This window comes from Lissotriton vulgaris, chromosome 12, assembly GCF_964263255.1.
Source record: "Lissotriton vulgaris chromosome 12, aLisVul1.2, whole genome shotgun sequence".
In the NCBI taxonomy this organism is placed as follows: domain Eukaryota; kingdom Metazoa; phylum Chordata; class Amphibia; order Caudata; family Salamandridae; genus Lissotriton; species Lissotriton vulgaris.
Window position 1 is genome coordinate 251,998,265 of NC_141700.1, and position 13,656 is coordinate 252,011,920.

Below are 13,656 nucleotides of genomic sequence, written 5' to 3' on the forward strand. Positions count from 1 at the left end.
CTCTTACATTTTGTTTGCTTTCGATACTTGCACAAGTGCCACCATTGCCTACGTAACGTTTGTTCTTGTGTCTGAGTGTCTGCCATGTATTGCAGTATTTTCCTCTACTTGTACTTTGTACGCTTTTGTAACCTGCACACGTCACTTTTTCCTCCTGTAATGCACCGTTTGCTACCTCTTGTATTTGTTTGCTCACGATTGTCACTTTTGCCTCATGTAACTTAGCGTTTGCTTTTGTAATTTGTTCACTTGTAATGTTCTCATGTATCAGCTCTGTTCCTATTGTAAAGCGCTCTGACACCTTCGGGGAAAGTCCGCGCTATATAAAAACGCATAAATAAATAATACAAATCCCAACCCAAATAGTCTCTTTCCCGGCCATCCAAAGATATAGAGTTCCGACTGTCCTCAACTCCTGGCCAAATAAACCTGATACTAACCGTTAGGATCTACCAGGCATATGCGTTTAGCCAACTTGCGGGTCTGACACGAATGCCTACTTTATCTTTTTCCTTTTCAACTTCCTTGTCTGAACAAGTTAACGAATAGCATCCGACTTTACGACCTTGTTACTTGGTGTCGCTGGTTGCTAAGGTGTACTCTTCTAATATATTCTATTCGGATACTGGCTCAATCTGAAAATGGTGAGAGCGTTGCAGAAACGTCAGAGAAGCGACTATGAGTGGCGCTATGACATCATCATAGTGCGCCGGAAAATCATGTTGTGCTGAGGTGGTGGTTTCTTTCGTTGGTGCTGTCAGTCGTCCCTCAGATTCATTTCTCGGGAGCTATGGCGGTGAGTACCGAAGGAATGAATGAAGAGAGACACACTGCGTTCCTGCCCTTATCCATTCAGACTTCGAGCTCGATGCGCCTTGTCATTCTCAATTTATTCTAAGTGGGTCGTGTCCTACCGGTGCTCAGCACTGGTAGGTTTAAAAAGGGGGCCCCGAAACGGGTCCCTATCGAGCTCTAATTTTTATGCCATGACTTGTTATGCCCTAGCAATACCTACTGGTGGATAGACCTAGCAAACGTGGCTCATAGTATGCGAGTCACTCCTAGTAACACTCCTGCCAGTCGCACCTTCACATCGTCACACAAAGGGCTAATGAAGTGTTAACGGGAAAAGGTGAGCTCCTGCAGCATCCCAGCTCGATATACTGTGCACCCGACCTTTCTTGCTACATACCTTATCGTTGCTGCTGAATGAGGTGTTGTTGGCAAAAAGTAATAATCCCTGGCAAGGGTGGAACTTGATGGGGACTGACCTATTTCTTTTTGTTGCAACCTTTCCTCTTTCTTACCGCCTGTCTGAAGGCAGAGTTCTTTTAAAAGGTTATTGGACTGCAAAGTGACTCACAATATTGTAGGAAGCTGGCTCTTTATATAGTGGACCAAAACGAGGTACACTGTGTAAAGAGGCCAGGTAACCCTTATTGATTTACAAAGGAAAAAAAGGATAACACTAAATTCTCTCTCTTCTGGTAGTGTGGGCGAGCAGTTTAGGCAATCAGAGAGTAGTGCTAATCATTTGTTGTACTCGCAGAGGCAATAAATGAGACGCACTTGAGAATAAACTCAAGACCGATTTAGAATAACAAGTCATATTTTTATATACATTTTGATACCAAGAAATGTATCAACTAAGTACTGTTGCAGTTATGAATTTTTACAGGCATGTAAATAGTTCAATTCGAGGTGCCTTTATTGTTACTGTTGTTAAGTGTTCTTTTAACGCGCAAAAGCTACTCCGAAGAGTTTCGCAGCGCGGATTCAAGACCAGTACCTGAGCTTCACCACCATCATTTACGGTAACAGGTGAGTTTTTAAAAGTTTCTTGAAGGCTAACGGGTCTTGAGTATTTCGCAGTAGAAATGGATGGGCATTCCAAGCCTGGGTAGCCTTAACAGCCAGAGGGCAGACGCCAAGCTTGTGGCGGATGAAACGGGGCACCCTAGCTAGAAGGAGAGTTGAAGACGGCAGTTGTCTCAGACAGACATAAAAGGAGAACCGCTTCTGTAAATAGGCGGGCCCGCGGCCGTAGAGGGCTCGATGAGCAATGACCAGGGATTTAAATTTGACCCGATCCGCCACGGGTAGCCAGTGGAGTGTACCGAAATGTTCACATACACTGCTCCTTTACACGGTGATACTTCCTTAAGAGAGAAGAGGCATATGTTTGCATATAGTTATTTGTCGCTTGTTTCAGGGGGTCTTCTTCAGGACTTAGGGTCGTAGGGGGCCAAGGTCCAAACTACCGCCAGCAGCTACTCGTTACCTGCCCTGGGGCATCTGGGTGCAGAGGAGCTGGTCGGTTTGGTATCTGTGTGTGCCACGCCAGTAGGAAGAAAGCAGGGACCACCTGGAAAAGGCTGCTGGGGGGGATTTGGGGACATGTTTGTGAGTTCTCAACGGGGGGCTCGGGTCACAGGGGTCCTGGGACAAGGGAGCCCGGTCAGTTTGTTGGTACCCGGGCTGGGGTACAGTGTGAAAAAGTTAGTTGGGCTCTGTGCATCCTACGGCCTTGTGGTTGTCTGTCTCGCCAGTTGAGGGTGTATAATGAGGACAGCTGGGACACTATGGAAGTGGATCTCTGCCATGCTGACAGCCCTCGATGGCTGCTTGGTGTCGTTGGAGTCCAGACTGGACTCTCACAGTCTTTGTTTGATGGAAGGGGTCCAGTACCCTGGGTATTGTTACTGTGCATCTCAAGTAGGTCGTGGTGTCCTCTCACATGATAGGGGAACAGATCTGACCTACAGGAGCACAAGTACCTCTTCCTGGGGCGCTGTGGCATCTGGCTGGCCGGAGAGTGGCAACTCGGTGAACCAGACTTTGCTTTTCGGTGCCTTCTGACTGCAGAAGAGTAGCTCCTCTATTCCAATGGAGATTGCTGGCAATTTGCGAAGGGTCTCCCAGGACTCTTGGAAGCTGGTCAGCTGCTGGACGAGTCGCTGGTCATAATTGTCGAGACTTCTTGCAGGCAGGGTTTGACGCCAAAGGTCCACAGTCCGTCTTCTTTTCTTGCGGCTCTTCTATGTCCTCTCTACTTGATCCGTGGAATCTAGGTTTCTGGTGTCAGGGGTGCCACCTAAATACTCACTTTAGAGTTGTTAAAGGGAGTGACAGGTAGTAGTCAATGGGGTACTTGCCTTCAGAGTGCCTACATCCTCTATATGATTACTTCCTGTGGGAAGTGGGCATAAACCTGCCCCAGAGAGCCGTATTCTACCAACATTAAGATGGTGGAATTCTATAAATTGTGTTCACACTAGGTAGTCAACCTTATGAGTGGTACAAACCTGAGAGGGTAATATGCCTATTGACTAGCTAATGTTCCCACCTGTCATGGGGCCAAATGGGGCAGGGGTGGCATTTCTGCTGTCTGGGGAAGCCTTGGGTCCCATATCAAAGACAGCAGAGGCCTTTGAAGCCTCCTGCCCTGATAAGTTATCACTTAGCCATCCTGCTTGGAGGAGGTGACAAAATCCTCAGGCCGGAGTAGGTATTGTCTCTGCCCTCAGAGAGTTCATACTCTCACCTGCTGGGGGTCAGAAACCTGCCTGTGGTGGTAGATAGGTCTACACCAGTCAGCCAGCACACTAGTGGTCGGTAGGTTTTCAAGGGGCACCTCTAAGGTTCCCTTTTGGTGCATGTACTAATAAATCCATCACTGGCATCAGCATGGGTTTAATGAAATGAGACGTTTGATACCAAACCTCTTTAGATTTTAACTGAAGCCATTATGTAGCTGGGGAACTCCTAAATACTAGTGTCCAGCACATGTACTCAAAACGGCTTCCCTGTTCACTTGTAATATTGAAGAATCAGTTTAGACATCACAGAGGCATATCTGCTCATGCAGATATGTCCACACATGTAGTATAGTGTACCCTGCCATAGGGCTTTAAAGCCTGCTGTAGTAACTTACCTGTACTGTCTGCAGGCATGGCACTCGGAAGGTGTGCCATGTTGTGTTTTCACTTTTCTCTGCACCATGGCACGCAGCCGCAACGGCAGCTTGCATGTTGGTTCTGAGGGATCCCTCTGTGTGGCACAATACATGCTGCAGCCCTTAGATACCCTTTTTAGCCTCCTTGCCCTAGGTACCAGGGGTACCATTTACTAGGGACTTACAGGGGTTGCTAAAATTATTGCCAAATCGGGGTACTATTGTACAGTTTTAGGGAAAGATCTGGCACTGAGGCTCCGGATAGCAGGAACCAGTGCACTTATGACAAAATTACATCAGATACCAGGCAAAAAGTGGGTGAGACCATATCAAAATGGGTCACCTTCCTACAAATATCCTTACAATGTATGGCAGTGGGCACATTATCCCTTATAATACATTGTTACACATCACCTTTCCCAAAACCACTTAAATCCTTACGAGGTAGCTCTTTCATGTGAAAAAGAGTCCACGTTTGCAAACATGAAGAATAAAAAAATAATTTCGAGTGCAAAATTAAACGCTTCACAAAAAGCTGTTGGAGTTTTGTTGCAAAAAGGTAATGGAATCCGTTTAATGCAAGGTTTTTTTTAAAGTAGAAAGTTGCAGAAAGATTTTAACTTTTCTATAGTTGCCCAAGGAGCAGTGGCGTAGCTACACCTGTTGCGATTGCTGCATTGAAGTGCGGTGTGGGTGCTGTTGAGATTCCGCCGATTACCACCCGCGACGACTGCTTTGTAGAGCGGTGGGAGGGGGGGAGTGATTGCCATCCAGAGACAGCAGGTAGGAGCGGGAGGAGGCCCCCTTGCTGCCCCACTGCCAATGAGTGACAAAAATAAACATGTTACCATAAATATCTACTTTCTGCTTGTCATTGTACAGCTAGAAAAACAGAGCAGAAGAAGGAAAAACAATGTTTTGTTTTCACTCTTAAACAGCTACTTTATTTACACTTCTTGACCTCCCTTGCCCCTCGGTTGCTGGGTCTAGCAGCAGGCATTGTGACACCAAAGCTCAACTGTAATAACTAACTACAGTTGAGTCTGAAGTATTTTCTTTATAATAGATGACTGGGTGCGTCACACATTTTATATTATAAAGAAATTAAAGTCTAGTTTTTGTACAGGAATTGCAGTTTCTCATGTATTATAAGTTTATTAAGAATAAGGAATCTCTTATGTCAGTGGTGTGACAGTGTTGCCATGATGAGCAAACGAAACATTCAGCTAATATGCACTATATTTACTATTACACTAACTTGAACAAACTAGTCTAATCTTAAGACTGAATTAAGTCTCTAATAAACAGTAAAAGGCAACAAAATAACATAAATGTTTTATTTAGTTTGATAGATGGCTACTCTAAATCCATAGTAAAGGGTGCCCAGCTGAAGAATGTGCTGCAATTGCATAACGATGCTGGTTTTCATATTTCAAATGTGAATTGACATACCCTATATCAATGTGTGGTATCCCACATTTATTTATATTCAACTTGTAAAGTGTTACTTGCATGTGCATGCAGTTCTAACTTAGAACATCTGTACTTAGAATGTTGGATCTCAAGCTGAGTCAGTTGCCTGCTTGACTTCAGAGGATGAGGTCTCTAACTTTGGAGTTTACAATAAACTCTCTTTGAACTTACATCAGCCTTCCTGTACTTCTTTCCATGGATGATACTACACAATGTCAATGTTTTCATGAGTCACGGAGCTACTTTATTGTATCAGCTGTTTGCCCTGTCCTTGGTTCAGTCAATACCCTGGCCCTGTGGTTTGTAGCATTATAGTTGAAATGAGAGTGAGTCCCTTCTTTTACCATCCCTTTTGACTTTCTGCAGCCCACTGTGCTCCAGCTTGCTTTGTGTCCAATTACTATCACCAGGGGACACACCTTTACTTTCAACTTGTGGGGCTGGGCTGCTTCAGAACACCACTGACGATGGTGGAAGGCTCTATTCATCAGCGCCTGAACACAGTTTTTTTGTAATATATCTTTATTAGGGTTGTTTTCATATAACTAAATCGTTGATGCATGAAGCCCAGTGTTGGCAAGGTTTAGAGCAAGAACTTGTCTCCCCTCCAGCCCCCACATCGCCGACCACCAAGACACAACTAGGTAATCACACAATCAACAAAATGTTCATATAGAAGGAATCTACTGCCTCCAAAAATTGACAGACCGCTGTTCGTCCTCACTTATGTGCCATTTTCAATGGGGCATTTTTCAGTCAGTCACAAAATCTTTGTTGTTCGAGATCCTCACTCATTTTCTGTTTACAATATTCGCCCCTTCCACCCCAACCAACACTGCCCCATCTAAACCTATCATCTTTGAATTGTCCGCACCACCAATCGAGTTGACGGGGTCGGAGAACACGTTGAGTATTTCTTCCCATAGAGCGAAGTCCTCTGCAGCTTTGTCATCCATACACACTTCTTTCGATGTGCTTTTCTTCTGCCAAGGCCTATTCCCTCATGTGCCGCAGCCAAGCAGAGTAAGTGGGGGATCAAGGTGACATCCACTGTATTGTTATGCTGCGTTTACCGCATAGGTGACACAGAGAAGCAAATTTATACTGGGTTTTGTCCTTTTTGGGTTTCAGTATAAGACTCAACAAGCAATGCCTCTTCGAAGTCTTTCATTAAAGGAACATGTAAATCAAACAGTTGGGTCCTGTTTTCATGCTATGGGACTTCTTCGTAGAGTGTTTCCTCTTTTACCGGATTCTGTTAGAAAGACCCTTGTTCAGGCACTGGTACTCAACCGCCTGGATTATTGCAACAGACTGTTGCTTTCAGCAAATGATAGCCTTCTTTGCAGGCTCCAGGTGGTACAAAATACTGCTGCTAGGTTGGTTCTAAATGCACCACCCAGATCCCCCTCACGCCCGTTGCTGGAAAAACTCCATTGGCTGCCGATCCGTCAACGGATTAAGATTAAGACCTGCTGTGTGGTCCACAAGGGCTTACACGGCTTGGGCCCTGCGTATCTGGCTGGGAAGTTTGCTCCCTACAACCCAGTACACAACCTGCGTTCCAGCAACCAGTCCCTTCTTCAAATCCTAACCGTCAGAAGGGCCAGACAGGGTGGTAAAGCACTTTCCTATCTGGGCCCATGCCTTTGGAACAAACTCCCTGACTCTCTTAGACATTGCACCAATCATCTGACATTTAGGAAACTGTTAAAAACATTTTTATTCCAACCTTAGCACCCTTTCGAGCTCTTTAGTCCTTCCCTCTCGTGAGCTGTTCTCTTGTCTTGGCGCGGAGATACTCCTTCGGGAGTCGATTCCAGCGCGGTACAAACCCATAAATAAATAGTTTAAAGGAGGATGCCTGTCTCAGATTTCTCACTTCCTCTTCCCAGTATTACACAATAGCCCACATATTCATATAACTTGTTTAGATATTGCATTGTTTTTAGTGCATCTTGTTTAAGCAGTGGATTTATCTGGATATATTTTGTGAAGTCTCTCTGGGGTGAGGTATCTGCTATACAATACATATAAATACGTCAACTTAAACCTTGCATTACTTTCTATTATCTGAACCTATATGCATGCAGCCTCCCACTCCTGATCAGACAGTGGTTCAGGTAAGTCCTAATCCCATCTCTGCCTGACTTTCGAAAGGGTTTTTGGTCTATCGGCCTTAAGTGTCTTATACAATTGAGAGATCAAGTGTCAAGTATATTCGGTCCCCAACAGGTCCTGTAAGGTGTGACTTTGCGGTTGGGTGCCCAGGAAGTACACCCATATTTCCCTGGCTGTATTAGCTGGCTTTGCAAATTCCAGATACTGTCTGCCCACGTTAAAAGTGTCACATTCTCCAAAAGTGATTAACCTTTCGACAGTGTAAGTCCCCCAGTGTGATGCATCCATTTTCCCAACGTGCCGTAGACATGCTTTCATTTATTTTCTGGAAGAGCTATGTCCACCGCCTTGAAAAGGCTCTGGAGAAGGCAGCTCTCGCCAGCAGCCTCTTAACCCCACAAACCCCCTCTCCGAACCCCCCTCCTCGCCAACGCCAACACCACCCAGGGGTCCACAGTAGCCCTCAATGCCCACCCGATCGATCCATATCCCAAGGACCCGGTTTCCAGTCCCAAAAAATTCGAACACTCCAGAGCCCCATGCACCAGGCCCCCGACCACTATCTCTTCTCACTCCCTAGCAGGCTCAAAACACCGGACCTCCAGACCGCGCAGATCAGAAGCTCCTATGTCAGACAGAGAAGCAGCCTTACTAGCCACTACCTACGACCCTACCATCTCAGTTTCACCTAAATCTAAAATCCAAGTAATCACGAGCTACCGGAAAGACCTACCCACCCTCAAACGACAGAGATTACCAGTCCTCACCGCTATACCTAGAGAGGCTAAAGACAAAACCACCAGCAATCAGGAGAAAATCACCAACTGCCTCCTAATCAACTGCAGATCGGCCTCACTACATGCAACGGACCTAGCCGAAGCTATCCTCACACATGACATTGACGTTGCGTTCCTCACGGAGACCTGGCTAAACAAGGCATCTCCTCCCTGCCTTGACATGCTGGTACCTCCTGGTTTCTCCCTCATCTCCAAAGAAAGGATTGATCAACGAGGAGGTGGGGTTGCTATCATCCACAAGGACAGCTGGAGCATCACAGAAACCTCCTCCGAGTACAACTCATTCGAATATCTATCCGCTGTCATCAAAACCAAAGACAACGACTCTCTACTGTGTCATCTACTCTATCACCCCCCGGGCAGAAACAACGAGTTTGGAGATCAACTATCCAACCTGATTGCACAAGTCGCCCTCAGTGATTCCAACAACATAATTCTTGGTGACCTGAATCTCCGATGGAACGAAATCCACAACCCTCTAATCAAATCGCTATCCAGCCTCCTCGCCGACAACAACCTTACTCAACATTGCACTGAGGAGACGCACTACAAAGGAGCCACACTGGACGCCATCATCGCACAAAAGAACTCAATCACGGTCAACCACATACTACCTGTTGACTGGTCAGATCATCATATCATCCTATTTCACATCAATCACCCCATCATCCCGCTCAAACCTCCTCAAGACCCCCCCCAAATGGTCAAGAAACCTCTCCCAAGTACCCCAAGACATTCTAGAAGGTCAACTAAGTTCACTTCTTCCAGACAACTCTTTGCACCTCTCGACCAATGATCTCATCGACCACTACAACTCCGAGCTAGTCTCCATTCTCGATAATCTAGCTCCACTAAAACTCAAAAGAAGCCGTGCCACCCCTTCTAGAACCTGGTTCAACGCGGACCTCAACGCAGAAAGAAGATCCTTGAGAGCCAAAGAAAGAAAGTGGAGAAACAACCCAACAGCCATCCTTCGCTTACAACTAAAAACAGCACGCAGGAAATACAACAACCACATCAAATACAAGAAATCCAGCTTCTTCCGAGAGGCACTAGCCAATTCCAAAAACAGACCTAAGGAGCTCTACAACATTATCAGACGTCAAACATCCAAGCCTCTGCCCTCACCCCTGCAGGAGTCCAAAGAACTATGCGATAACTTCGCCACCTTCTTCAACGATAAAGTCTTAAAAATCGAATTATCTCTAGACATCAACAACTCACACCTCCCGAAGAACAACGCGGCCATCCCACAGGCCCTACCATCCGGCTCCTCCCCCCTCCGTTGGCTAAGCTTTCGCCACGTGCAGGAAACTGAGATAATCTCGTTGATCTCGACCTCCAAACCATCAGCTCACATCTCAGACCCCATTCCCCCCTCACTAATCAAAAAAATGAAGCTCACCTTAGCACCTATCTGGGGCAAAATCATAAACCGCTCCCTACAAAGCGGAGTGGTCTCCGACTGTCTAAAAATGGGACAAGTCACCCCTTTGCTGAAAAAACCCGGTCTTGACTCTACTGACTTGAACAATTTCAGACCGATATCTAACCTCCCTCTACTTGCCAAAACTCTGGAACGATGCGTTCTTCTGCAATTGACTCATCATCTGGATAACATCAATCTCCTAGACCCCCTCCAATCCGGCTTCAGACAAGGCCGCAGCACAGAAACCGCAATGCTGAACATCATAGACGATATTCACGGTTCCCTTGACGCTGACAAATGCTGCCTCCTCATACTCCTTGATTTATCCGCAGCTTTCGACACGGTGGACCATAAGCTCCTCATCAAGACTCTGCAAGTAAGAGCTGGCCTCGGCGAGGTAGTTCTCGATTGGTTTTCCTCCTTTCTACACAACCGCTCGCAAATAATAAAAATGAAGAACTTCACCTCCGAATCCCAGCAAGTCAACAGGGGTGTCCCCCAAGGATCAGTACTTTCTCCTCAGCTCTTCAACATCTATATGGAACCGCTCGCCAAACTACTCAGGAATGCCAATATCCACTTCCACCTCTACGCGGATGACACACAGATCTACCTGGAAACCTCCTCAATTAACGACATCCACCGAGTAAATGCCGTCTTAAATGATGTTCAAGATTGGCTGACAAAGAATCACCTGAAACTCAATCCCGACAAGACCGAAACTCTTCTCATCTCAAACAAAGAAGACAACCCTCAAATCATCGAGTGGCTGAAGTCGATCGATGCTCTTAAAGGTTCTCTCACGCTAGCTGATTCCGTAAAATCTCTGGGCTTCACCTTAGACCCCAAACTAACCCTGACAAACCACATTAAGAACTCGGCAAAAAGCGCATTCTTTAACCTCAGACTGCTGAACAAAATCAAACCTTTCATTCCCAACAAGGACCTCAAACTAGCCACGCAATCTCTAGTTTTATCTAGACTGGACTATGGGAACTCAATCCTAACAGGCATCCCCAAATCACACCTGGCTCCATTAAAAACAACATTGCATGCGGCAGCAAGAATGATCACAGGATGCAAAAAATCCGACCACATCTCCCCTGCACTCAAAGAACTTGAATGGCTCCCGGTGGATATGCGTAGCACCTTCAGAACGGCCTGTCTAACCCACAAGGCCCTCCACACCGGAAAACCAGAATACCTGGCAAACAAACTCACAAAAGCTGGCCAAAGTAGAATCTTGAGAAGCTCTAACTCCCTGCTGCTCATCCTACCAAAAACCATGAAAGAAGAAAACTGCGGACTGCTCCTTCTCAGGAAATGCCCCCAGAATATGGAACTCTATCCCCCCGCATATCAGAACCATACCGTCCTATGCGGAATTCAAGAGCCAACTCAAATCCTTGTTCCTCATCCGTTCCCTAGGTCCTGGGTAACTAGGATCAACATCCATCCCCAGAACTATGTGAGAACTCTGTATCCTATTGCCAAGAAGTCCTACTGTACGACCTTCTCCTCTCCCCTAACTGTCAATTGATGATCACCTTTATTTGTTACTTGTCTTTTTGTCCACCTTTTCATGCCTTTACTGTAAAGCGCTCTGCTACCTTCGGGTCTTGTTAGCGCTATAGAAAACTTCTAAATAATAATAATAATAAATAATAACTACAGTATCCTAAGCCTTCAACCTTTGTCATATCATCTGTAGTATCTTGTTAGACTGATTAATTCCCTTCATCAAGCGCACCGGAAATGATGACCCCTCCACCACCTTTCTGAGGATTCGTTTTTCTGCTTCGCTACACCACATCCCTGCATACTGGAGTCGTGCTGTGATATAATAAAGTTCCAAACACCTCTTTTCCTACTCCTCTGCCAATCCCTCACCAATGAGATCAGTAATCTGACATGCCAGGTCTGCCAATGTCCAGATGTGACCGCCCCCCCCCCCCCCCCCCACCCCCGTCCCTGCTCCTGGCTTTCCTGGCCTATTTGGGGGTTCCTCTCACCCATTCATCTCGAGTGAAGGCTGTCTGAAAAGAGGGCCTTGTGTTTTAGGGCCTGTTCGGACCAGGGGTTCTTAGCATGGCATGTGCTTTATAAAAAACGTTTATTACAGTTCAGTTTCCATGGCTTCTTTTTGTGCTGCAAGGGTTTAGGTCTTCTTGTCCATTGGACACATTTTACACTAAAACATGTTGTCCTTCATCACAAACAATATGGCCTGAGTGTTGTGCTGCAATATGTTTAATTAGCATATTCACACTGTATTTGCTTTCTCTGTAAATGCTTTCATTGGGGTAAAATTGTAGTTCATATGTATGTAAACTTTTATTTGCTTTACATTTAAATTACAGTTACAGTGAAAGACCATAATCTAGAAAACCATATCCCTTGTAAGGCCTAAGATGTTTTCCACATGGCTGAGGAAGTAGCTACTCACTTGCTTTGCATGATTGGTAGAAAGTACTCTATTTAGAGAGGTTTGTGTGGGAAGAGATTTGGTGTCTTGTGTCTCTCTGAGGGGGTGCTCCAAAGTACTTGCTGCAAATTGTTGCTGTGCTACCTCACGGTACGATGGGGAGACATTATGTGGAATGGTTGCATTGTTTATACCCACCATAGTAATCATATCCAGTTTACATGTGCTGGCATCCGGGCATATTGACATGAGGACCGGAACAGTACCCATCAAGCAATATCGGTGTTGTTTTGAGGTACTTTTTAACACCATGCGCGCTAGCGGAATTCCGCTCGCACGCTGGGTTTTGCGGAAACGCACTTTACGTGACGAGCTGGGCTCGTCATCAGCGTGCGAGGAGGCTACGTCATGACGAGCCCAGCTCGTCATCAGCGTCGAAGGGGTTAAAAAAAAAATGGTACTAGTCCTGCTGGACTAGTACCTCCTCGACCTAAATGTAACCTACATGACCTCCGTCTGTGAAAGCGGAGCAAATGTGACAAGATGTCTTTAAATCTGGTTATCTTTATTGCTCATTAACTCTGTGAGCAATAAAAATGCCTTTAAATCCTGTTATCTTGTCACATTTTCTCCGTTTTCACAGACAGAGGACAAAAGTTGGTTTGTTTTCCTACTCGCCAGAAAGGGCGAGTAGGACCTAAAAACAGCTCGACCTTGTTAAATTTAGCTCGACTATGCGAGCCGTCGAGTAGAATTTTCGATCCCTGGTTAGATTTATCCATGGAAGCAAGTATTCCTGTCTGTGGCACTAGAAGGTTGTGTTACACAAAGTTTACTACTGCAGGGGAACTGGGTTTAGGAGCCTATTTTGAGTCTGTGATTGGAGGTGAAGGGCTGAAAGCAAAGACCACAAGTAATCTTTTCATATCATGTCTATCCCAAGGAGACTATGGCAATCAAATTATGTCTGCTAGCCTTCCCAGGCTCTCCAGGCAAGCTGGTCGGGTTAGATGTCTATGGTTCCTGTAAATTGTTTAAGAAAGGTGAACCTAGGGCATTACTGGCCATTTCGGACTGTCAATGCAGTCTCTCGGGAAAGGAGTGTTGAACTTCCTTTGCCTTATTAGTGGCTTACTGTACAGTGATCAAAATATACACTATCCTTCTCGGGCTGTTCGAGTAGTCCCAGCATGTAACCAGCTTTTACCACCATTCATGGTTAAATAGTGGTCCATATTGTCTTTCCTAATAATAATTTTTCATCCTTGCAGCCCAAAGGGAAGGTCGGAACGAAAGGTAAAAAGCAGATTTTCGAGGAGAACAAGGAGACACTGACATTTTATCTTCGCATTGTCTTGGGAGCTGTGGTAAGTAGTTTTGTACGTGTTAAGGCTTGTCAGCCTTAGACCCATTGTCTTTATTGCTTCTCTTCTTTCATTATTTGGATGTGGTTACT

At 45.6% G+C, this 13,656-nt stretch overlaps 1 protein-coding gene across 1 annotated transcript in view; it reads left to right on the forward strand.

The window, feature by feature from the left end:
• The first annotated feature begins 664 nt into the window (after nt 1–664).
• TMEM208 (transmembrane protein 208) overlaps nt 665–13,656 on the forward strand; it is a 36,329-nt gene continuing 23,337 nt past the window's right edge. Inside the window, exons 1-2 of the mRNA XM_086947771.1 lie at nt 665–796; nt 13,472–13,567. Of these exons, the coding sequence (XP_086803897.1) occupies nt 791–796; nt 13,472–13,567 (102 nt within the window). The 5' untranslated portion in view covers nt 665–790. The remainder of the gene's footprint in view (nt 797–13,471; nt 13,568–13,656) is intronic.